This window comes from Hyaena hyaena, unplaced genomic scaffold, assembly GCF_003009895.1.
Source record: "Hyaena hyaena isolate Hyena2069 unplaced genomic scaffold, ASM300989v1 scaffold_312, whole genome shotgun sequence".
NCBI classification, from domain to species: Eukaryota; Metazoa; Chordata; class Mammalia; order Carnivora; family Hyaenidae; genus Hyaena; species Hyaena hyaena.
The window spans coordinates 615440-640115 of record NW_024080943.1 but is presented as its reverse complement, the minus strand read 5'-3'; the positions used below and the strand labels follow the sequence as shown (position 1 = coordinate 640115).

The 24676-nt window shown below is 48.0% G+C and overlaps 3 protein-coding genes and 1 non-coding gene across 6 annotated transcripts in view; 1 reads left to right on the top strand and 3 right to left on the bottom strand.

Moving 5' to 3' along the window:
• The window catches only part of TOX2 (TOX high mobility group box family member 2), a 286505-nt gene extending 270347 nt beyond the window's left edge, over window positions 1-16158 (bottom strand). Inside the window, exon 1 of one of the 2 annotated variants that reach the window (XM_039248522.1) lies at window positions 16066-16158. The gene's annotated coding sequence lies outside the window, so the exon portion shown is untranslated. Of the gene's footprint in view, window positions 1-10379; window positions 10505-16065 lie in introns of those variants that run through there. The other variant, XM_039248525.1, reaches the window with a different exon arrangement.
• GTSF1L (gametocyte specific factor 1 like) lies at window positions 3814-4711 on the top strand. The gene has a single exon (XM_039248526.1). It carries the CDS (start codon window positions 4156-4158, stop codon window positions 4585-4587), a length of 432 nt encoding a protein of 143 aa, XP_039104457.1. The 5' UTR covers window positions 3814-4155; the 3' UTR covers window positions 4588-4711.
• LOC120242647 lies at window positions 6787-6911 on the bottom strand. The gene has a single exon (XR_005531125.1). It is a non-coding gene; the product is annotated as a small nucleolar RNA SNORA28 (small nucleolar RNA).
• A 2187-nt stretch (window positions 16159-18345) lies between the features above and the next one.
• MYBL2 (MYB proto-oncogene like 2) overlaps window positions 18346-24676 on the bottom strand; it is a 34240-nt gene continuing 27909 nt past the window's right edge. The window contains exons 10-14 of one of the 2 annotated variants that reach the window (XM_039248502.1): window positions 23922-24021; window positions 22401-22514; window positions 20949-21041; window positions 19438-19587; window positions 18346-18874 (exon numbers count right to left, since the gene is read on the bottom strand). In XM_039248502.1, the coding sequence (XP_039104433.1) occupies window positions 18746-18874; window positions 19438-19587; window positions 20949-21041; window positions 22401-22514; window positions 23922-24021 (586 nt within the window). In that variant the 3' untranslated portion in view covers window positions 18346-18745. Of the gene's footprint in view, window positions 18875-19437; window positions 19588-20936; window positions 21042-22400; window positions 22515-23921; window positions 24022-24676 lie in introns of both variants that reach the window. The other variant, XM_039248501.1, reaches the window with a different exon arrangement.

The window sequence follows — 24676 nt, the reverse complement described above, 5'->3', positions numbered from 1 at the left end:
GCCAGGAAGCATGAGAAGGAGAGAGTATAAAAAATAAATAAAAATTAGAAAAATAAGGGAAATTTAACCCAAGTTGCAGAGAAGAGTTTTCAAATTATAAGAGAATACTAAATATACACAGTATGCTAGTTTATCTAGAATGCTCAGTGGGGAATGTCTATATATTAGTCTGCTCAGGTTGCATAACAAAATATCACTGATTGGGTAGCTTAAACTACAAAAGTTCCTTTTCTCACAATTCTGGATGCTAGAAGTTCAAGATCAAAGTGCTGGCAGGGTTGGTTTCTGGTGAGACCTCCCTTCCTGGCTTGCAGATGGGCCCTTCTCGCCATGTTCTCATATGGCCTCTCCTCTGCGCTCTCGTGGAGAGATACTGCTGGGGTCTTATTCTTTTCTTATAAGGACACCAGTTCTACTGGATGAGGGCCCCACCTTTATGATCTCATTTAACTTTAATTACTTCCCTAAAGGCCCCTACAAATACCATCACACTGAAGTTAGGGCCTTCACATATGAATTGGGGGGTGGGGGGAAACAATTCAATCCATAATAGCATGCTTTTCTAGAAAAATGGGAATTGCCAAGAGAAGCAGAAGACTGTGGAACCAAGTTGAACATGGACATAGAACTATTTCCCAAAATGGTAGGTGTCAAGAGAGTTTAGAAGGCAGTTCTTTCAAACTTTCCAATAATGTTCCTAGGCTGTTTACCCAGAAAGCAGAAAAATATAAAATGTGCTCCAACTCATCTACAAATCTAGCACAGCCCTGACACATAAACCTGACAGAGAGAACCAAAACCTTCACCCAGCCTGGCATCTTAACAAGACCCCGAGCGATTCGTGTGCATGTTACAGTTTGAGCAGTACTGCACCACACAACAGAGAGGGTTTTCACAATAAAGTCCTCAAGTCAAAGGGGCTAGCAGGAACCCGGTGGGCCGAGACCAGGGCAGCCTTGAGCAAGAAGCAGCAGGCAGAGGGCAGCGTAGGGGAAGTCCCAGGGCCAGAACCCAGGTGCTCAGAGGGGCTATGTAGACTGTCCACATCTGTCTCCTGGACATGCAGGGAGACACTGGGAGCCAGAAATGGAGTGAACACACCCCAGCGCCACATACACATGACATGAGTTTGGCATGTCTGGGATATCCCTATGTCCTGGAGGATATTCCCAGAGCGGAGGGCACAGAGTTCACACTGAGATGCTAAGGGGTATGAGGAGGGCACTCAGCTAGGCTCCGCATAAGAAACCCACAGCAAAATTCTCTACGGAGTAGGGACCTCCCTGTCGCCATATGACCATCCTCCAGGGATGCTCTGGAAGGGACGCCAGCCCTGGGAGAGAAGCCAGTCTTGATGCAAGACGACTCTCCAAGCTTGTGACTCTAATCCGCTAATGGCTCCATCCCACCCCATAATGACAAGTGCTGACTTGGCTGGCCAAAACACACAACTGTTCATTTTCAGAAAACATTATTCCTGCATGCTCCGTGACCTTCTCTCTCCACGCCTGCATTACCATCTGTCGGTAGCACCTCTCAAGATGGTAAGTGCGGGAGGGTAATGAGCAGAATCTGACCTCACTTGCATTATTGGTCACCTAGGTGCAGACAGGCCCAGGGAAGTGCCGCTTAGATAGGTGTGTCTGCATCCCTTGCTCCCTTCAAGTTTCCATGGTGAGCAACCTGTCAGGTCCCAGGCTCAGAGTAGATGCTGGGAGAAGGCTGTAGGCTTGCGGACCATTCAAGATGTCCATTAGAAGCATTATCAAGCCCAGCCTTCGCTCTCTCCATAATGGACTAAATGCTGGCCTGCCACACTAATGGGTACTTGGCCACAAAGAAGGCTGAGATAGCTAATGCCCTATTCCTTATTATGTGGATTTCAATGACGGGTGAAGTGCTTTCATTATCATCTCCATTTGCAGACTTACACATGCCTGAATTACTCAGTGCCTGGGTCAGCCCTGGTCATAAGCATGAAAAAGGCTATGGGACTAAGAACTGAGAAAGCACTGTCAGCATCACCCACAAACACCGTGCCAGGCTTTGGGGTATGGAAGAGCAGATGCTCTTTGGGGTATAGAAAGCACCTGTTAACTCCCCGCAGGGCCAGTGTCACATCTCCTCCAATACTGGTTGCAGGCTTGCAGAAAATGGGCACTTGGTCTCATAAATGGAATGAAAGTTACAATTTACCAAGGACACCTTCTCAGCAAAGTATACCAGGAGCTAATCCTAGGGGGATGGGGAGGAATGGGGATACTGTGAGGATGACTCTCCGAGCCCCTCATTTCCTCACAGCAGCAGGTTGGTTGGAAGCACTAGAATGCCCAGCATTCTAGAATAAGTTCCTGCCAGACGCAAGCAGCTCCCGGCGAATACTGACCAAGGTGTTTTTCTCCCTGCTCTAAACTAGGACTTTGGGTTTTTCTACCTTGGAGATGGAGGGAGTATGTTCTGTGTGTGTGGAGAAAAGGTAAACAAATATTGGTGACAGAGACACAGGATGTTCTTAGGACTTGTTTTTAAGATTTTATTTTTAAGTAATCTCTATACCCAACATGGGGCTCGAGCCCACAACCCTGAGATCAAGAGTCACACACTCCACAGACTGAGCTGGCCGGGTACCTCTTAGGACTCTTGACAAAGTCCCTATTCTCCTCCTCCTGGGGACCCAACAGGACTGTATCTCTTTGACCATGAGTGTGGTGTGGCCAGGAGACTCACTCTGGACAATGAAATGTTGGTGGAAGTGACATGTATCATGTATCGGTGGAAGTACGAGAATAAGGTAGAAACAGTATTTGAAGAGACAATGGCTGAACATTTTCTAAAATTAATGAAAGACACTAATCCACAGATTCCAGAAATCTAAAAGCAAAAACAAAGAATAAATTAACAAAGAGAACCACATGTCAACATCATAGTGAAACTACAGAAAAACCAAAGATAAAAGTTCTTTAAAAGAGACATATGAAAAGAAACAGATTGCCTTCACAAGAAGTTAGGTAGTGGTGGAATTCTGAATCCTCAACTCTAGTGGAAGCCGGAAGAAACTGAACTCTGCTTCAGTGAAGAAAGGAAAATAGCACAACCATACTCCACAAAGCTATCCTTCAAGGAGGAGGATAAGATAAAGACAATTTCAGACAAACAAAACCAAAAGAGTTCATCAGGAGAACATTCTAAAAGGCAAACCTCTAATGGAAACCAAGTGATCCCAGGTGGCAGGTCTGAAATACAAGCAGCAGAGACAAGTCAACATGAGGACAAGTGTCAACAAACTTGGACTGTGTGAAATGACAACAGCAATCCCATCTGGGCAACTTTTTTTAATTAGACTTACAATGATAACATAATAAGTCAAGAGGGAAGTAAATGTAGAGAAAGTCCTGTATTATTTGGAAAGAGGATGAAACTTTTATGAACTTTAAACCTAGCTAAGTTATTTATGAATGTTTTAATTTGTAAAGTAACCATTTTTGATTAGAGAATGTGTAACTTACAAAATCATGGGGGAAATGGAAACAATTTTTTAAACTGTCTAAAATTAGAAAAGAAGAGAGAAAAAAATAAACCAAAGAATAGGTCAGGAAGCACAAATATAATAGATTTAAACTCAAATATATCAGGAATTACATTAAACATCTAAGTTTAGAAACAGTTAAATGACAAGAGACATGTCACCAATAATTCTGAACAACAGCTTTTCCCAAAGCTACCCTGCCTCTTGAAAGTGATGGACAACAAGTGGCCCTTCATTGATGACTCAAGCTGCCCATTGTGACCATTCATGACTGCGCCCCGACATCACACAGAGTACCTCTGGGAATCAAGGCGAGCTGGCATGTACCCTCTGTACCTTCCCGCGGGGCTGCTGTGGTTTTCGGGCTCTCGCATGTGCTTTAATCGGTTCTTCTGTGTAACTCTGCTCTCTGTGCAGCCGTCCCTGACAGCTCCTTGTCCCTCTCCTAACCCACCATTCGTGGTCACAGAGCCCCAGAAACAGGAGCTGTTAAGACTTTGGCCAACAGAGTTCTAAGGACCAACTCTGGGCAGAGGACAGCTCCGTCCTCCTTACCAAGGGCTTTTCCAACAGGGGCGTCGCATTTTGACTCTGGGAAGTGAGCTACTTTGCCTCAAGAACAAGTTCTCATGGAGCCAGAAGCCTTAGAAATCTGCCCTTACAACCCTCACCACCGAGTCCCACTCAGTCGATTTCAGTACCACCTGGCATCCTGCAGGAGAAAGAACCCCAAGAAAGCCAAAAAGATGGCCAGCTGCAAATACAACGCCTGCCACGTGGTCCCCATCAAAGAGCTGGAGGAGCATGAAGCTGCCTGTATCAACAGAAGCACAGTAGAGGAAGATGACAGCCTGCACCCCCTGAAAATTAGCATTCCAAGTTCAGAGCAGAGTGGAAATCTCCCTCCAGAGCCCTCTTGCTTCCCCAGTTCTGACGTCTGGAATGTCGACAGCACTAACTGCTCTCCCATGTTTGTCCTTAAAACCTTTGTTCCCCAAAAGCTTGTATGTGAAAGCGACATAAGAGAGTCAGAGAAAGAGAGGTCCATCCCCCATGCCTGACCCCCCCCCCCCCCAGAAGACTCTCAGACCGGGAGGGCAAACCACCAGCAGCAGAGAGGAGCACTTGCCTCTTAAATGCTGGAAAGGAGATGCAACTCACCAGAATAAAAGTGTGCAAAGTGAGCCACCCTGGGAAACCTTGTTTTTCATGTAGCAGTTGGTAAAGATCTAAAAGCAGGCAGGACATTCTGCTGGCAAAGATGGGGCAAACAGGCACTTTCATAACACTGGTGAGAATGTAAGGGGGTAAATCTCTGTGGAGAGCAATTTGACAGTAAGCTGTAAAAATGACCAGTGTGCTCTGCTTTGATGGAGCAATTCCACTTCTAGGAATTCAGCCTGTAAATGCATTCATTCGCACTTGCGGAGAGGGAGGTGAGTACCAGGTTACCCCACTTCATGTTATTTGTGCCAGTAAATATCAGTCAGAAATGATCCAAATACCCCTTGCGGGAGGGTTTGAGTAAGTGAATTACGGTGCAGCCATATACAGAAATAGTATGCCGTCATGAGAAAGGGTGAGGAAGCCCTTTACATACTGGTTTAGAAAGGCTAAAACAGTGTCTCACTCAGACACCAGCAAGCGTTTTCTCTAAAAGGCCAGAGAACAAACATTTTAGGCTTTATAAACCACATGTTCTCTGTCACAGCTGTTCAGCTCTGCCTTAGTGGCATTGAGCAGCCACAGACAATATGTAGACAAATAAATGAGGTTCTAATAAAACTATTTCTAGAAACTGGTAACAGGCTAGATTTGGCCTGTAGGACATAGTTTGCCAATCCCTGGTCTAACTGATAAAAGCCAAATCCAGAACATTCTGTATATTATGCTACCATTTTTGCAGAGCTGTGGGAGAGAAACGTAAGTATGTGCTTATGTTTGCATAAATTTCTCTCAAGGATACATACAACAGGTGTCCACCTACAAAGCCTACTATGTCTCCTATCGGATTCCTTGTTAGTCTCTTCCCTAGAAACTTATCAACTCTTGGGGTGCCTGAGGGCTCAGCTGGTTAAGCATCTGGCTATTGATCTCTGCTCAGGTCATTGATCTCACGAGATCAAGCCCCATGTGAGGCCCTGCACTGACAGCACAGAGCCTGCCTGATATTCTCCTTTTCCTCTCTCCTCCCTGACTCGCACTCTCTGTCTCTCAAAATAAATAAATAGGGGCACGTGGGTGGCTCAGTTGGTTAAGTGGCCAACTTTGGCTTAGATCATGATTTCACAGTTTGTGAGTTTGAGCACCGGTTTGTGGATTTGAGCACCATGCCAGGGTCTGTGCTGACAGTTCAGAGCATGGAGCCTGCTTTGGATTCTGTGTCTCCCTCTGTCCCTGCCTCTCCCCTGCTTGTACTCTGTCTTTCAAAAATAAACAAACATTAAAAAATTTTTTTAAATAAATAAACTTAAAAAAAAATCTTTAGGGGTGCCTGGGTGGCTTAGTCGGTTAAGCGTCCGACTTTCGCTTAGGTCATGATCTCGCGGTTCGTGGGTTCGGGCCCCGCGTCGGGCTCTGTGCTGACTGCCAGCTCAGAGCCTGGAGCCTGTTTCAGAGTCTGTGTCTCCCTCTCTCTCTGACCCTCCCCTGCTCACGCTGTCTCTCTCTCGCTCTCCTAGAAATAAATAAAACATTAAAAAAATTAAAACAAAACAAAACAAAACAAAAACCTGTCCCGTTTTGGTTTGGAACCATCCCTCAGAAAACCATATACCAACCCAATGCTACCTACAATTCTAAGAAGATTCACAGATCAAGTTCATCTGCTGCTTTTCATATGTAAGAAATTCATGCCAAGAATGGGATGTCCCAGGGGTGCCTAGGTAGCTTAGTTGGTTAAGTGCGAACTTCGGCTCAGGTCATGATCTCAAAGTTCATGAGTTCAAGCCCAACACTGGGCTCTCTGCTGTCAGCACAGAGCCTATTTTGGATCCTCTGTCCCTCTGTCCCCCTCTCTCTCTGCTCCTGCCCCACTTGTACTCTCTCCCTCTCTGTCTCTCTCAAAATAAATAAGTAACTTAAAAAAAAAAAAAGAATGGACTGTCCCCAAACAGTAGAGGTATTAATTGTTAGGGAAGACTGAAATGAAGTGGGATGCCTCAGAAGTCTGTAAAGGTGGGTACTCCTCACCCCTCTCTTCCCCCCTCATGAGTCTGTACAAGGGCATATCTCAATGCACTTTAGCGACAGCTGCCAACCCTGGTTAAGCCTATGCAACAGCTGGTCTCACAAGGAGAAAACACCTGAATAGGTTAGACCTTCTTGCTGTAGCAAGTTCATAGTGTGTTAGTCAATTTCAACCATCTGCCACAGAGCGCTGCCTGCAACCAACCCTTCAGTACCTTTTACAGGTAAATACATGTGAATATATTATCTGGCCAAAAAATTAAAATACACATCTTTTAAAACAGCAAAAGACTGAAGTCTTTTTAAAGTTTTTCAGGAGGAAATCTTAACTGCTAAGTTATTTTTAAGTAATCATAACTTTGCCAACCCTGGGCCCCTCAATTCTTTCTATGAAGTGGGAAATAAAGATTTCTTCTTCCAAGAAGAAAGAAGAAAGAAGAAAGAAGAAAGAAGAAAGAAGAAGAAGAAGAAGAAGAAGAAGAAGAAGAAGAAGAAAAGAAGAAGAAGAAGAAAAGAAGAAGGAGAAGGAGAAGGAGAAGGAGAAGGAGAAGGAGAAAAAGAAGTTGTTCTAATTGTTGGCCCTAGAAAGTCCATGATTCATAAAGTGCATGAATTAGAGAACTGTCATACAGGAAGCAGATGAAATAAGAAGGGGATGTGTAGGGCACACAGATGTAAACTACAGGCCACCAGGACCAAGAAGAGAAAAGTAACTTGGTTTGGGGTGTGAATGAAACAAATTGGTCATGAATTAATCATTGGTGAAGCTGAGTGATAGACAAATTTTACTTCTCTCCATTTTGATATAAATTTGAAGTCTTCCATTCCAAAAATATTTTTAAATACACATACATATACTAAAATGCAATGTGGGATCCCAGATTGGATGCTGGAAAAGACAAAGGCATGAGTAAAAAAACTTGGTAAAATCCAAAGAAAGTCTGTAGTTTAGTTACTAGTATGGTACTGATGTGAATTTCTTAGTTTAGCTAAATGTACCATGCTCTTAGAAGATGTTAACATTAGGAAAAACTGGGTGGAAGGTACATGGGAACTCTTTGTACTATCTTTGCAAATTTTCTGTAAATCTAAAATGAATTCAAAACAAAAAATGCAAATGCACACAGAGCAAAGAGCAACACAATAGCCAGGATGAAGCCCAGCCTCACTTCTTACTAACGTGAGACCTTGGTGATACCCCACCCTTTCTGTGATTCTGTTTCTTCATCCACAAGGTAGGGATGACAAACTCCTAGGACTGTGCAGAGGATTAAGGGATGACATGTAGGATTACCAGTACAGTATGTAGCAAGCTCCTGACTAATGCCACCTTCTAGTAGCAGAAACGGTGGTATTATTTAGCAAAAAGAAAATGTAATGGGGTAAGAGAAACAAGATAAGTAAGTGAATTTATAAAATACATACACAAAGTTAATCAACTGAGAAAATCATCAATTTTGCATTTAAAATGATAAAACTTTTCAATGAAAATAGGCCAGGGAAAGGGCGCCTGGGTGGCTCAGTCAGATAAGCATCAGACTTGAACTCAGGTCATGATCTCAAGGTTCATGAATTCAAGCCCTGCATTGGGCTCTGTGCTATCTGGAGCCTGCTTCAGATTCTGTGTGTGTCTCTTTCTACTCCTTGCCTGCTCCACTCTGTCTCTCTCTCAAAAATAAATAAACATTAAAAACTTTTTTATAAAAAGAAAAAAAGAAAATAGGCCAAGAAAGAACATTGTTTAGAAGGAGAGAAATAGTAACAAATATGTGTATTAAAATTTTTTAAATAGCCTCTAAAATAAGAGAAATATTTTTTATATGATTCAAACCAGGCAAGAGGAAAAAACAGACCAGGAGATCACAGAAAACTTTATAAATTCAGGGCGACTGGGTGGCTCAGTCAGTAAAGCATCCAACTTTGGCTCAGCTCCTGATTTCATGGTCTGGGAGTTCGAGCCCTACATCAGGCTCTGACATCACTGACAGCACAGAGCCTGCTTCAGATCCTCTGTCTCTCGTTCTCTCTGCTCCTCCTCTGCTCTCACATGCTCGCTCTCTCTCTCAAAAATAAAGAAAAAAAAACTTTGTAAATTCAACAAAGAAAAGAAAGGGGAGGAGGCACCTGGGTGGCGCAGTCGGTTGAGTGTCGGAGTCTTGATTTTGGCTCAGGTCATGATCTCACGGTTCATGATTTCAAGCACAATGATTTCACATTGGGCTCTGCACTGACAGTGCAGTCTACTTGGGATTCTGTCTCCCTCTCTTTCTGCCCCTCCCCTCTCTGCTTCTATCTCTCTCAAAATAAATAAACATAAACTTAAAAAAGAAAGGGGGAAAACTATAATAGTGAAAACACAAAATATACTGGTAGAAATGAATCCAAATATGTCAATAATCAGATAAATAAAAATAGACTTAATTCACCTATTTAATAACATTCCATTTACCACTCTGAATCAAATACATGTCTATTCTGAGCAGAACTAACCAATACCTTTAAGCCAAAGATAGAGGTAAATACATGAAATGTATGCCGCTGCCACCACCTCCCATGCATATAACAGACATAATGAACCAATCACAGCACATTTTCCTGAGCCTGGACAATACCTTCAGAATCTTTCCCAACACAATGCTCCAGGCTGCCATTACACAGAGACAGAAGTCAGTTCTATGATAACAGAGCTCCCTGTAGGCAATTCCCCCACTGGCCAGTGACCCTCATGGCCTGACTTGAGGGGTTTCAGGAAAAGTTAAGGAATACAAGGGCTTAAGAAAAACTTCTGCCTGGACATCAGGGAAGAAAGACCAGGCAAGAAATGAATGTCTGTTCTAAACGCCTGGGCTGGATCGCAGCCAGCTAGCTGTTCCCTGCCCCCAGTCCTCACTCCTTGCCTCTATTGGGCCAGTCTCTAAAGAACACTGGCTGCAAAGCACACTCTTACTGAGACCATCATAAAAACATTTGTTAGCAGTGGTGGCGACCACAGCAAGCCAGTGCTGGGCCGGACACCTGTGGCTGAATCACAGAGGAGAGCCCGTGGCTGGGGAAAATTTATTCACAAGCCCCGGGCAGTGGATAAGGTTCCCAGGTTTCGTGTCAAGGATTCCTGGCAAATGGGGAGCCTCGCAGCAGAGCCTTGTCCTAGGGCAGAGTGAGAAGGAAATGAAAGGGGTTGCTCCATTTGAGCCAAGTGCCTTGTACTGTTTCATGAAGGCCTAGCCACAACACAGAGGGGCAACTATTTCTATTTCCAGTATATAGACATGTAAAATGAGACTCAGAGAAGCTAAATAACCTGCATTTGTTCACAAAGCTTGTAAGTGGCAAGTGGCCTCATGAATTTAAACCCATCCCCACTCCTAGATATGTATAAACCAGAAATGTGTATATGAGCTCACGAAAAGGTTAGGACAAGCTGTTCATAACAGCTCTATTTATAACAGCCAATCCAGAAACTTTCCCCAGCCCTTCACGAGAATGGGTAAATTGTGCAAAAGTCATATAATGGAATAATATACAGTCATGAGAGTAAACAAATTGTAACTACACAAATCAACACAGGTAAATATTATGTATATGAAATTCAGTTTCCACAATGTTTTAGATAGATAGATAGATAGATAGATAGATAGATAGATAAGTAAAAGGCAAGCGGCACCTGCGTAGTTCAGTAGGTTGAGTGGCAACTCTTGATTTCCGCAGAGGTTGAGGACGAGTCCCGCATCGAGCTCCATGCTGAGACTGGGGCCATGCTTTAGATTCTCTCTCCCCCTCTGCCCCTCTCTCCCCCACTTGTGCTCCATCTCTCTAAAATTAAAAAATGATAATAATAAAAAGAAATTTAAAAAGAGGCAAAACAGGGGCATGTGGCTGGCTCAGTCTGTACAGCATTTGACTCCTGATCTCCAGGTTGCGCATTTAAGATCCACATTGTGGGTAGAGATTACTTAAACATAAAATCTTTAAAAATAAATAAATAAAAATAAAAATAAAATTTTAAAAAGGCTAGACAAGGGTATCTGGATGGCTCAGTCAGTTAAGTGTCCAACTTCAGCTTAGATCATGATCTCACAGCTCAGGAGTTTGAGCCCCTCATCAGGTTCTTATTAACACAGAGCTGGTTTCAGATCCTCTGTCCCCCTCCCCCTGTGCCTCTCCCCTGCTCACACATACTCGCTTTCTTCTAAAAAGGCAAAATAAAATAAATCTATGGTGCTTGAAGTCACGATGGTGGTTACCCCTGGCAGGGTGGAGAGGGAGTTTCTGGGGTGCTCATCATGTTCTATTTCTTGACGTGGGTGGTGGTTACATGCCTGTGTTTACTTTGTGAAGACCCATCCAGCTGTACATTGGGATTTGTGCACTTTGCTGCCTGTAGGCTGAACTTTTATGGAAAGTCTTTAAAAACTGAACCCATACCTAACACTCTCCTGCACCACTCTGCTTCTCTGGCTGAGAATTCTGAAGCAGACAATGACACAGAACAAGGGACACTAAAGTATGAGCCTGCAAGCAAGAGTGGCTCAAGCCCTGCCCCAGCCCCAACCTGGTAACTTCCCCTTGGAGCACCCCACTGAAGCATGGGTACGAACTCCTCCTCTGCATGGTTTCTTAAGCATGAGAAAGGAATGAGAAAACGTTCTGTAGTAACATCATAAAGAGCCCTTATTTCCTGAGCCCCAGAAGTGTGCCAGTGTTCTCTCCAGCTCCTTCAACAATGTCTCTCCAGCTCCTTCAACAATGTGAAAGGTTAAGGAATGTCCCCCATTTTATCATGAGGACTCTAAGGCTCAGAGCAGGGAAGAGACATAGCCAGTAACAGCCAGGCTGGGATTCACATCCAGGTCTGTCTGATCTAAAGTCAGAAGAGCCCTGGAAAGCTTGCCCGATGTCCTGGGGAACAATCAAGACATAGTCATATGGCTCTGGATTCCAGAAGCCTTCATCCCACTCAATTCCTGCCCAGTTCTGGAAACTCCAGGTTTCCTAAGTTCTTCCTCCACCCAGTTGAGCCCAGGCTGCACTGTCCATTTTCTAGGGCTTTTTCTAGTGAACACAAGTTTACCTTGTGTATCAGCTAGTTGTCATATAATAATTCTGAGCAACAACCACCACCACCCCTCCGCCCCGCAACATTCAGCTGCTTGAAACAACATTCTTAACGTGCATCATTTGGAAGTTGACTCATCTAGGTTTACAAAAAGCAGACAAAAAAACCCAGGATATTGGACATGTGAACAATAGGATTAGCATATGACAAAAATGGGACACTGCCCCCAATGCCTGCAGACTATACATTCATTTCAGAAGACTCAGGAGGAACATTTACAAAATTGATTATATGCTTGACCATAAAATAAGTTCCAACAAATTTCAAAGATTTGAAACCAGGCTATGTTCTCTGACCACAGGACAATTAAGATAGAAATCAACACTAAAAAATGACAAAGCTTCCCCCACCCCTCTGGTCCTAGCTGCCTAAGGCCTTTCTCACTGCCACAATACTTCATGGCAGAATAAGACATTTACTGAGCACCTACTGTATACCAAGCCAGGCTGCCCACTGGGCAGGATGCATGGACTCCTTCTCAGAGAGGGGACAGACATATTCTCAACTGTGCCTTTCTGAAGATGCACTTGCAAATCAGGCTTTACATCAGTTCTTATCAGACTGTCCCGTTGGTACATACTTTAACCTAGATACCTACAGGGCAGCCTTAGTTAACATACATGTAAAACACCTTCATCCTGAACAGCTACACTGGTCTACATCAGGGAAAAGTTTCATTCTTAGCTCATATCGAAACTTGGCTTTAATTACTTTGTTTATTATTAAGTAGGCTCCATGCCCAGCATGGAGCCCAATGCAGGGCTTGAACTCACAACTGTGAGATCAAGACCCGAACTAAGATGAAGAGTCAGATGCTTAACTATCTGAGCCACACAGGTGTCCCAATCAGCTTTAATTACTTTAAAACACATACTGCCTAAGATGAAAACATAAAACCCATCTTTAGAGGATGCTGAACCACTATAATTTCTAAATCAGAGACTTGGTGATCTGTGGAAACAGGACAGGATAGATTCATGCTAAGGTCTGCTGAGAAAGTGACTAATTTTGGCAGTCAGACTCTCAAGCTAATCCTGGCCTTTCAACTACCTTTCCTGGTACCCTAATTTCCCCACAAACCATCTGCCCATGTGCCTTAGTTATTCCTATTTGATATTATAAAGGGAGAAGGTTTTTTCCTCCAGATAAAGAATATTCACAACTGTGTCCAACAATGGAGCTAGCTGAAAAGTAATAAAGTCACCTCTCCCAATCAGTGGAGGTGTTCAAGCAAAGGCCACACAACTGCTTGATGCAAATGCTGAAGGGGAGTCCTGAAAAACAGAAAAATGTTACAAGGACTTTTCCAAGACCTAAAAAACTTCTATGGCCCACTTTACCTGCTGCTGCAAAAATACCAAAGGCCACCAGGTGGTGACAGAGTCCAGCATCATTGCAAAAGCTCTAAGAGCCCAGCACACAGCTTTTCCTGGAAGTACAAAAGCCTAAGTGAAACAAAATATAAACAACTAAAATTAAAAATAGGATTACTGGGATTGCTGGGTGGCCCAGTCAGTTAAGTGTACGACTTCGGCTCAGGTCATGATCTCGCGGTTAGCAAGTTTCAGTCCCACATCAGGCTCTGTGCTAACAGCTCAGAGCCTGGAACCTGCTTCAAATTCTGTCTCCATCTCTCTCTCTGCCCCTCCCCAACTCACACTTTGTTTCTCTCTCTCTCAAAAATAAATAAACTTAAAAAAAATTTTTTAATAGGATTACCATATGTTGCATCAATCCTACCAAAAGGCCTGAAAGCAGGATCTACACACCTATGTTGATAGCATTATTCACAAGAGGTGGAAGAAACCTTGTGTCCATTCACAGAAAGATGAATGGGTAAGTAAAATGTGGTCTATACATGCAGTGGAATATTATTCAGCCTTAAAAAGGAAGAAAATTCTGTGGTGTCTGGGTGGCTCAGTCGGCTAAGCATCAGACTTCAGCTCAGGTCATGGTTTTGAGTCCAGTTTGTGAGTCCAAGCCCTGCATCAGGTTCTGCAGTGGTGGTGCAGAGCCTGCCTAGGATTCTCTCCCTCTCTCTCTCTCTCTCTCTCTGTCCCTTCCCCACTTGTGCGTGCTCTCTCTCTCTCTCTTAAAATAAATAAATAAAGTTAAAAATATATTTTTAAGAGTTTTTTAAAGGAAGGAAATTCTGATACAAGCTACAACAGGGATGAACCTTAAGGATATTATGCGAAGTTAAATCAGCTGTCACAAAACAGTATGATTCCACTTTACACAAGATAAAGTAGTCAAATTCATAGAAATGGAAGGTAGAATGGTGGTTTCCAGGGACTGGGGAAGGGGGAAATGAGTTAATGGGTATAGTTTCAATTTCGGAAGCTGAAAAAATCCTAGGTATCTGAACTGACACGTGCATATAGTTAACATGGTTGAACTGTATACTTAAGAAAGGTTAAGATGGTAAACTTTGGTATGCTTTAAACCACAATAAGAAGAGAACAAAACCAAGTCTGGTATGTAGAGGGATCTGGGATTATCAGTCATGAGCGGAGACTGTGGATCAGGTCTTCAGGGTCACTTTAATCCCTGGGTACCTCTCAGCACAGGTGACAATGGAGGGGACATGGTCCAAACTGGGACACAAAGCCCTGCATCTGGGAAGAGGTGTGGCATGACTCTGGGAAGGGCCTCTGGGCTCTTGAAGGGGCTGTGTCTGGGTGACTGGAATGGAAGAAGTAGGGGACTCTATCAAGATGCACATACAACTCTTGGACTACAAACACTTTTTGGGCAAGCCCTTTGGTCACACAGCAGAAAGTCAGGTCTTTCCTTAGGACAACTCCACCTCAAGTAGTCCAACACGAGATCTTTAGCTCATGAATGCCCAACAATGGCCAGAGCATCACTGATCCCCCTTGGTTTTCATATTCATTCAACAAATATTCATTGAGCACCCACTATGTGCCAGCCACTAATCAGTGCTGGGGATAAAGCCATGAATATGGCAGGTATCATCCTTGCTCTCTTGGACATGACATGCAAATGGGAGAGTCATACAATAAGCCAGAACAATACAGGTATAACTACACCTAGACAGGCCCTTCCCAAGTGGATGTCCCACTGCCTGAGAAGTAGGAACAGGTGGTCCAGGGAGCTATCACCATGGAAACCACATGGCCAGGGCTGCCCTGAATCTGCCACACAGAGTTCTTGGGGAGTGAGTGTAACTCTAGGAGATGCTGTGGGGACCCAGGAAGAAGACAAGAGAGCAATGGCCCCAGACATCTCATTGACTTTGATCAACTGAATGATTAGTACCATGAATCCCTACTACCCAAAGTGCAGTCCCCAACTCAGCATCACCTAGGAACTCATTAGAAACCCAAGCCCCACCTGAGAGCCTCCTGGACCAAAGTCTACATTTTAACAGGATCCTACTGTGTGATTCAGGTGCAGGGTAGAATCTGGGAAGCACTGTGTTACACCATTAGTGGTGGTGACCTTTGAGGAAAATGGGTGTGTATGGATGAGAAGGAACTTCTGCATTCTAATGTATATACTTCTATGTCACTTGAATTCCATCTGAGGCTTTTAAAAATAAAAAATAGAGGGGCGCCTGCGTGGCTCAGTCGGTTAAGCGACCGACTTTGGCTCAGGTCATGATCTCACGGTTCGTGGGTTCGAGCCCCGTGTCGGGCTCTGTGCTGACAGCTAGCTCGGAGCCTGAAGCCTGCTTCAGATTCTGTGTCTCCCTCTCTCTCAGACCCTCCCCTGCTCCCGCTGTCTCTCTCTCAGAAAAAAAAAATTTTTTTAAATAAAAAATAGACAAAAATGTATTAAAAGCATCTTAGAAGACAATTTCCTTCATTAAAGGGGAGATATAAAATGCAAATAAGTGCCGTACTACATATCTCAAACATCATACAGACGCCCTGTAGCTACACGTAAGTCCCCACAGCGTCGCACAATGTCCACCTGCCCCGCTCCTCCCAGGGGGTCCTGGCCTGCCCCCGACCCCGACAGCAACCTCGGGTCGAGGACACCATTTTCGCACTTGGGAGTTCTTCGCGCCTGCCATGTGGGCTGCTCACTGCCAAGCCCTGCTCCACCCCGCCCCCGGTGTTGCTCCAGCCCAGGCTTGAACCCTCTGAACCCTCGGCTGTGGCCGCCTGCTCCGTGAAGGCCAGGACACCTGACCGATGTATCTAGACCTTGCAACAGCGCCCGTATCAGCAAACCACCCCAAATTCAGTGGCACTTAAAACAATACCGATTTCCTATTTCTCAAGAGTCCGTGGTCAGCCGAACAGTTCTTCTGGACTGGGCCAGATAAGGTGAGGCTGGATGGCTCACGAAGTCCTCCCTCACGCGCCTGACGTCACCGGGCCATCCCGGCCTCTCTCAGCAGGCTTTCCCACAATTCCTCAGCGGCAATTAGGAGATTCCCATTGGGCTACACGAGTCATGTGACCTGCTCAAGGGCGTGGCTGCCGAGAGCAGTGATTCTTGGAGGGCCGTTGCTGGAATCCTTGCTCATAGCCGCTGATCCTCTGACCGCGTCTCCTTTATCCCCAGGCCATGTTAGCCAGGAGATACTGAGCCACCATCTGGATCTTGTCAGAACACTCACCTGCCCCCATCCTAATTGAACCCCGTCTTTCCCTCCCACCTGTCTTCGGCCGTACTCCCTCCCTGAACTCGGGTGCTGGGCACCTCAGCACCTCATCAACCAACTCCCTCTTGCTTGTCACATGGGCCTAGGAAACACTGGGCCCCGGATCAACCTGGTTGGCCAAGTTCCCCAGGCCAGCCACGAGCTGCAGACCCCACTGGAGCAATGTGTGCCCCACACTCCCAATCAAACCACAGAGACGCCCTCAGCACTGACCCTGGCAATAAGCTCCCGCCCCGGCCCAAGCAGCGGTCCCATGGTGGCCAGGGGCTGCATTCAGCCTCCTCACTCAAGCCTTCCCTTCCACCTAGCAGGAAGGAATGAATAATGCCATTCATTATTCCCCTGCTTTCTTTCTTCAAAGCCCCTCAGGCTTGTGCATAGATGTTGGCTGATGCCCTCTAGAATATAAACCCTGTGAGAATAAGGTTGTTTGGAAGCGTCTTGGAATTTATTCTCGTATCCTCGGCACCAGAACCACGCCAGGCACACGGGGGACATTTGATACCTGTTCATTTAATGTGTGAAGCAGCAACAGCTCCAGTGCAGAGTTCACCAGAGGTGGCAAGTTAACATGTTTGCAACTAGAAGGGATGCTCAGGACAGGCCCTGGGCACAGGTGGATGAGGCAGCCAGGAGCGGACACTGGCAGAAAGCCCCTGGTGGGTTGTAGGCCACCTCACACTCAGGTGCAGTCACTCACCACCTGTCTAGGAAAAGCTCTCCGGGAGCCTATGATAAATCCGGGGTGGGAGGACTGGAGGGCAGGTGGTCCCAGAGGCTTGTTGCATCCGATTTTGATGTAGGTGTCCTACCAACTGAGTTGCTGTGAACCCTAGATATGAAGGTCCCCTGGTCCCTCACAGGGTCACATGTCAATGCTGATAGCCCTGAAGGAAACATTCGGTGTTGGAGCCTAGGACCTACAGGTCACCAAAGGAAGGAGTTGGTGGGGGGCAGGGGAAGGGGTCCAGGCCAGGAAATCTACAAAGGCACAGGGGCATGTGGCAGATGTGGCCCTGCCATGGAACTGGCTGGAGCATCTGGCTCGGCCACAGGAGGTGCAGGAAGCAGGACTCAGCCAGGCTCAAACTGGGTACAACTGCATGTGACCAGGTAGGGGTCACCTGAGGGCTCTGCCATGCTGAACGACAAGACCCCATGTGCAAATTCAGCAGGACAGGAGTGTGTCAGTCAGAGGACAGGGTCCCAAGCAAGAGATCTGTCTTTAAGTCTCCCTTGGAACCAGAGGCATTGCAGCAGAGTGTAGAGATGGGTCTGTCCCAGGCAGTTGCCCATCCTGTGGTGAACTGAAACCAGCCCCCAGGGATAGCCACATGCCAAACCCCATGAACCCTACTGCTGAATACTCACTCTCCACTCTAGACCTTCAGACCCGGCACCCACCCCTCTTCAATCCCCAGCTTCCAGCCAAGTGCTAGTCATCCCACTGCACCATGATCAGGGTAGACCACAGCCCAAGCTCCAACTGCTGCCGTGGCCTTGCCATGTTAAGGCTACTGTGGCCATGAGGCCCTGCCCAGCTGCCAGTCACTTCTTTACTGGTCTCACCTGGGGGCTGGGCTCATGGCAGGCCAGGTCAGCCCTCCATGCCAAAGGCTAAGCAGGATCCTAATGCACCCTCCCCTCCCCGCCAACAGTCAAGATCCTCAGAGCTTTGAAGTGCCTCCAGATGAAACTGCCTCCAAACCACTGGGCCCCTGGGAGAAGAGTATCCAAATGTGCAGACAAAGTAATGCTCTGAGGATGAGGACCCAGGTCTCCACATCCCTCAAAGCCCCAACAATAGTCACCAGAGAACCAGTGACTGGGAAACTACAAGCAGGGTCCAGGAGAAAGATGGAATCAACGACAGGACAAGGAAAAAGGCAATTTTATTCTTTCAAGAAAATGTACTAACAGGTTGAGGGAATCAGCACGCTGGCCACAACCCCCGTCCTAAGCAGGGGTCTGAGATGAGGCCAGGCAGGACCAGGACTTGGGAGAAGCTACTGGGACTCCCTGTGGCACTGGGGAGAGGACCAGGCAGGCCCAGGGGTGGGATTTTGTTCTGTTAGCACCAGGAACCGCCCGCAGCCACAGCTGGACTCGGAGACAGGACAGTGGGGGCCCTGCTCTGCCTCCACCTGAGCAGTCTAGGGAGGGGCTGGTGGCAGAAGGCTCCCTGCAGGTGGTCATCTGAGTGTGATTCTCAAATTCACAGACCGACCTTGGTTCCCCCAGCCCCCTGTAAACATAAGAATGAGCACCAAGCCCCTCAGGACAAGATGAGGGTCCGAGATGTGTGGCTGGGCTTCAAGCGGCCCAGGAGCTGCCGGGCTTTTTCTTGCATGAAGAGCTGGTCCCTGGTTCCCCCGCAGGCCACCATCTTCCAGGCGCTGGTCATCTGGGAGGAGGCAAGTAAGTTATCATCCAGGCAGGGACAGCATGCTCTCAGTGAATGCTGTGAGCCTGGCCAGAGGGGTGGGGGACGTTTCTATGACCCTCCTCCCTTTTGAAGCCACAAGTATTCTTGTGCTCTCTCCTCCTTCCTGGTGGCCCTGGAGAAGTCAGTCCTGTCTCTGGGCTTCCTCAGATGTAAAGCAAGGAGGCCGGACACAGCAACATGGCTGTTCCCCAGGCTGTGGGTGCCAGCCTCCTCATGAGGCAAAGCCATAGCCAAGCAAGAGATTCATACGTATAGACACTGAGGTGCGAGCAGCCAGGGCAGCCCCTGCCTTCGAGGACATGTGGTAAGCAACTAAATACAGAGACAATGACCTGGTTATGAGTGAGACCACACCATAAAAGGGCTCGGGGCAGGAGAGGCCTCTACCACATGGGCTCTCTGAGGGTGTGATGTCCACACACGTTAATTAAGCAAATAAAGCCACAGAAGGGCGCTGAGGCAGAGGCAATGGTCTGTGCAAAGTCCCCAAGGGTAATACCACATTCTTGGCCAGCACTCACAGGGGCAGGTGTTGGAAAGTGGCTTCGGGACTTCTGGGCCGCCACGTGCTTCTCGGGCTTAGCCTGCAGGAAGCCCTCATTGAGTAGGCTGTTTTCCTCTTTGATGCCTGGCACGGAGAGGCTGGAGGAGCTTGATAGGACATTTGTCGGCTGAAATCAAAACCAAGCCAAAGACTCACCCTTCTGCCACAAGTATGGTGGGAAGGAAGAAAACCAGTCATATCCCAGCAGCACCACCTCTGGACTGCTGGATCTTGGGCAGGACATTAACTTCTCTAAGCCTCAGTGTCCTCTTCCAGATGGGGACTTCTCTGTAAAGTGCCTGTTTCGGAACCTTCACCTAATAAATGCCCAATAGTGCTGGTCCCTTTTACGTGAAGCTGGTTCCTCCCCCACAGCCTCAGGTGGGGGGTGGGGGGTAGGGGGTGCTCTAGTTTCTCCTGGGATCAGAAACATCCATGGGCATTTAGAGATGCCAGCATCAACCAGCACACACACACACAGCTGCACAAAATGCCCCCAGGCCCTCCAGCCTCCCAGCTCTTCACCTTTACCTTTACCCTCCTAACAGTCTGCTGGGCTAGATGCTCTTATGATAGGCAAGGGTCTGAGGCTCGGGGAACCTAAGAGATCCCAGAAAGCAAGAGCCAGTGTCGCCAGTGCCAGGACTCCATCAAATCCACTCCACCCCAAGTCTCATGCTCTTAGCTACTTGCTGTACTTTACCTTTTAGGAATTATTTTACATGCCCAAGGTGATGCCTGTTGAGGTCTGGCTACACAGCACTAAGACCCCAGCCTGGTGGGGCTCCCTACACAGTGATGCTTTCTGCACGAGCTATGGCTACAGCGGTCCTAAGTCCCCAGATCTGTAGGATCTGATCAGCAACCCTTTGTCTCATGACCCTCGCCACACCTATCACTGCATCATACTGGGCAACTCACCCCACTGTCAGCTGAGAGAGATCAACAGTGTGGCAAGCTTTCTGGGGACAGGCTCTGCATTGGCAACAGCCCCTCCCTGAGCTCAGCTTGGGAACTGGAGAGCACCCATCCCAGCGCTGATGTGCCCCAACCAACTGGCTGTGTGACTTAAGGCCCACCAGTGACCCTCTGCACGTCATTCCCACAAATAGAATATAATGAAAGGTGCTAAGGACCCAGATCCATGGTTTTCAAACACGGATCTAGCAGTGCAACTCTTGCCAAATAAACCTTTCTGTGAAAGATACATGCAGAGCTGTCTTGATTGAAGCTGGGGATAGGTCCCCAGCCCCTCCTTCTGCATCAGCCCCTCATTGCTGAGTCTGACATCCAGAAGCCTGGTCTGAGAACCACTGGGCCACTTCACTGCCAGAGTTCCCTCACAGCTAAAGGGTTCCAAAGGCAGAGGGCCTCCAGGGAGACTCCATCCTCCGTGGGGCAGAGGCACCCTCTGCAGTTCTGGGCAGGGGAGCAGGTAATGGCAGGGGGAACAGGCTTCTCTCTCAGACCCCTTACCAAGGACAGCACCTTGGGCAGCGTGGACATCACCAGCTTCACATCTTCATCCACGATGTCAAGAGCCAGGGACTTGCGGACCTTCTTGATGGGGCTCCGCCGCAGCTGGGGGTGGGGAGGAGGGAGACAGGGCAGACATTTGGGATTCCTCCCGAGTCACCACCAGCACCTTGGGGACGCCTGCCCCATCTGCCCTGATCACAGACCCATGCGCCTGGCTGAAGAATGGGGCAGGGTGTGGGCTGTGCAGGTAGGCTGGGAGACCCTGGCCCCATCACACATTTAGCACCTAGGGCAGACCATCCTGCCAGATGCAAGCACAGGGAGCAAGGACACAAACACCTCCATCCAGAAACCTGTTCCTCGTTCCCAAAAGGACCACGCATAGCTCCCAAGCCTCTACCATACTAAACACACCCCTAAATAGGCCTGGGAAGTAACCATCCAAGTTATACCTCAAAATACCCACCTGCAAACAAGGAATACAGACACATAAAACCCGAGGGACACAGGCTTGTTACAGCAATGCCCCAGCCCACACATGTACCTCCAATATGCAGGTCAAGAGTCAGCTCCAATATCAGGGAGGAGCTCTGGGACTGACTCACCCCCTAACCCACCAGTGTGCCCTAAATAGGTGTTGCCATGGCTCAGAACCACCATGTGACATAGCGAGGTCAAGTTCTCTGAACCTACACACCCAAAGGCCCTCATCCAGTGGGCCCCTTCCAGACCGACTACCCATCTTCCCTACACACCTCTCTGGCACATTCCCATCTTCCCACCTCTCCCAGAAGAAAGCATCTACAAAAAAGGGGGAACATGGAATCCATATGCTTTCAGGAAATCCACATACATGGTGCAGCAGGTGTGTGGCTTCTGGGCTGGCCCGGGACAGCTCCTGCCCGAAACTCTGTACCCAGGTGTCCCTGACAGCTCTCCACCTCACCTGAACCAAATGTTCCCCACGTGGCTCCCGCACCCCAGATGCATGGCCAACTCCATCTGAAGATTTCCCTTGGAATCCTGTGTCCCTTCTACTCCCTTAATGCCATGTATTGAGATGGTCATGGTGTGTTTGTCTGGTGTCTGCCCCCACCCCCTGAGCCCCAGGAGGGAGTGACCATGTCTGGGTCTATATCACCATTCTATCTACTTCCCCAAGCCTAGAGCCCACTTTAGAAGGGTCTGAACACAATGCTACATGAGTAAGGGGCTAGTTCTGTGGGGAAGAGAGGAGGGTCCCGAGCACCAGGGCCTCACCCTGGTCAGTTTCACTGATAACCATTCTGGGGAACAAAGGGTATGGGCTGCAGCTCTACCTTCCCCAGTACCCCACTTTTACCAGGTGTCCTCAGATTACCCCCACCCCTCTCTCTCCCCACCTCCCCATGGCTCCACCTTCCTCAGCCTGAGCTGCCCAGGCTGGCAGTAACGGCATCTCCCACCCTACCAGCCACTCACCCCAGCCTTCCTCTTCTGCTTCTCAGGCCTCACTTCATCCTCAATGATGAGTTCGATGCCAGCCTCAGAACGCAGCACCTCCTTCAAGTCCTCCTCCAGGTGCGGGGTCTGGGGCTGGGGGCAGGGCAGGACAGCCCATGTGAGGTTCCACACCCAAGGTCTAGGGTACAGCACCCATCCACACCTGGGCTGTCCTAGGCAATGCAAGGAGGCCCAGGGCCAGGATGCTGGCCTCCTACTCATTCGTGACCATTAATTGTCCTACCTTGGACAAACAGACATTAACCTTAACTCACGAAGAGCCATCATGAGCTGGAAGTGTACCCACACATCACCACAGTGGCCCTCACATAACCCAGTGCAACAGCTGTCATCTTCCACAAGGTAGAAATGGGAGGCTCAGAGATCAAGCGCCTGGCCCAAGGTCACATGGCTATGGAGTTAGAACCTGGACATGCTCGAGCCCAAACTCCCTCACCCCTTTGTTCCACACTAACAGGGATTCTTGGTTCCATCCCCCCTTCCTGGGCCTATGGGGTTCCAGGCAACCACTCTGGCCTCAGGCGGCAGCAAACAGGAAAAGAAAAGAGCAGCACACATAGGGGATGGCAACCCTGAGAAGTCATTCTAAAAGCCCCTACGTGCTTTAATTTTGGTTGCCAAGGTCAGATGTGCCTTGTCAAGCTTGTCTGGAGAGCAGGCTGATCAATGTCTCTGTCTGGAAACTGTATCCCCACTTGAACTAGAGAGGGCAGTGCTGACTAGTGCCTCACTGGGCCCACTGACTCCATCAGCACCATCCCACAGCCGAGGAGACCACAGCACGAGAGTCCCCACACAGTGGGGGTTAGGGACACACCACAGACCCTGTTCACAAGCCAAATGCTTTTCTACAACCTTTCTCTCACCTTCCATTCATTTCTAGAACACCTGCCTCTGTTTCAGAAAGCCCATAGTGCCAATTTTCTGTTTTCACCAGGGAAAGCATGACCATCCCACTGGGAGGAGTAGGGAGAAGGGCAGTTTGTCCACGGCCAGGAAGGTGCCTCACTGGCCACTCATGCCCGCCCACAAGTGGCTTGCCCGTGTTTTATTAAAAAAATGCAGTCAGTCAAAGGCTTCAGTGTGAGGGGCAATCAGCCCCAGCACATGAGCCCGTCCTCCATTCCAGCACCTGCTCATCTTCTCCCCAGCACTGACAATGTACTGGGAGTACCTAGCTACTTGTCAGCGTGTTTGATGTTGTCCCCTACCCCCAACACTGAGCTTCACCAGGGTGCCACTGCGTCTCTAGCACCAGCCAGTACCCACTCAGCATGTTGGAGGTGCTCAGAAAATGTCTGATGAATTGGTAAGCAACTCAGCCTCAGATCCCCCATTTATAAAATCAAGGCATTTGCAACCTCTGAGAGGTTGGGAGAGTCCAGTGAGCTCTCAGAGGGGAAGAGCTCTGTGAGCCGTACATGGCTGCATGGATCCAAGCAACCCCACTGTGCACACCCCGCTGGCCACACCACATACCAGGGGCTTTAGTGGTCCATACTTCTCCAGGGCATTCTTGAATGGGGTCGGCGTGTGAGGAGTGTTGTCCATGGAGTACTTCTGATCTGGGGTTACAAACCTGCCAGGGCCAGAGAAGGAGGCTTAGCGACCGGGTAGGGGACAGACACCAGCCACTCCGCCACAGGCTGCTCATGACTCCCACTGTCCCTCTACCTGACCTTTGGCCTCGGCAGCAGGGAGGAAGCCCCGGGTACATGATCTCTTCCCATGGCACTCACTCCCACCTTTCCACCCGAGGGTCTTCATCAGGGGCTTAGAGGAAGGGCCAGCCTCAGAAAGAGGAAAGAACTGGACATAGTCTAAGAGGGCCCTAGAGCCCCAGCCAGGCGGAAGAATGGTTGAGACTGTTGCTCTGACATTAGCCGATAAATGAGGACTCTTCATAAACAAGGCAAGCCTGTAGCCACACTGCAGGCCCACTGAGAGAAGGTCAGGGGAGCGAGGCAATAACCCAGGAAGACCAAGTCCCTTCCCCAAGCTCTCTCCAGAGAGTGCGTGCCCCATGGAGAGCATGTGGAAGCAGGATTATTAAAGGAAGACATATGATGCGAGACGGTGAAGCCAATGCACGCGCTCAGCGTACCCTCTTCCCAAGCCCCCTCAAGATGATCACAGTGGGGATACAAATGGGGAGAGAATGCTTCAGCAGACCGAAACCTCGTCCACAAGCAGAGATACTAAAACACTTCTATCAGCCGTGACCCCAGCAGCGT

Bases quoted from the DNA above. Each gene is read 5' to 3' on its own strand.
- GTSF1L (XM_039248526.1), top strand. From the start codon at position 4,156: ATGGAGCCAGAAGCCTTAGAAATCTGCCCTTACAACCCTCACCACCGA.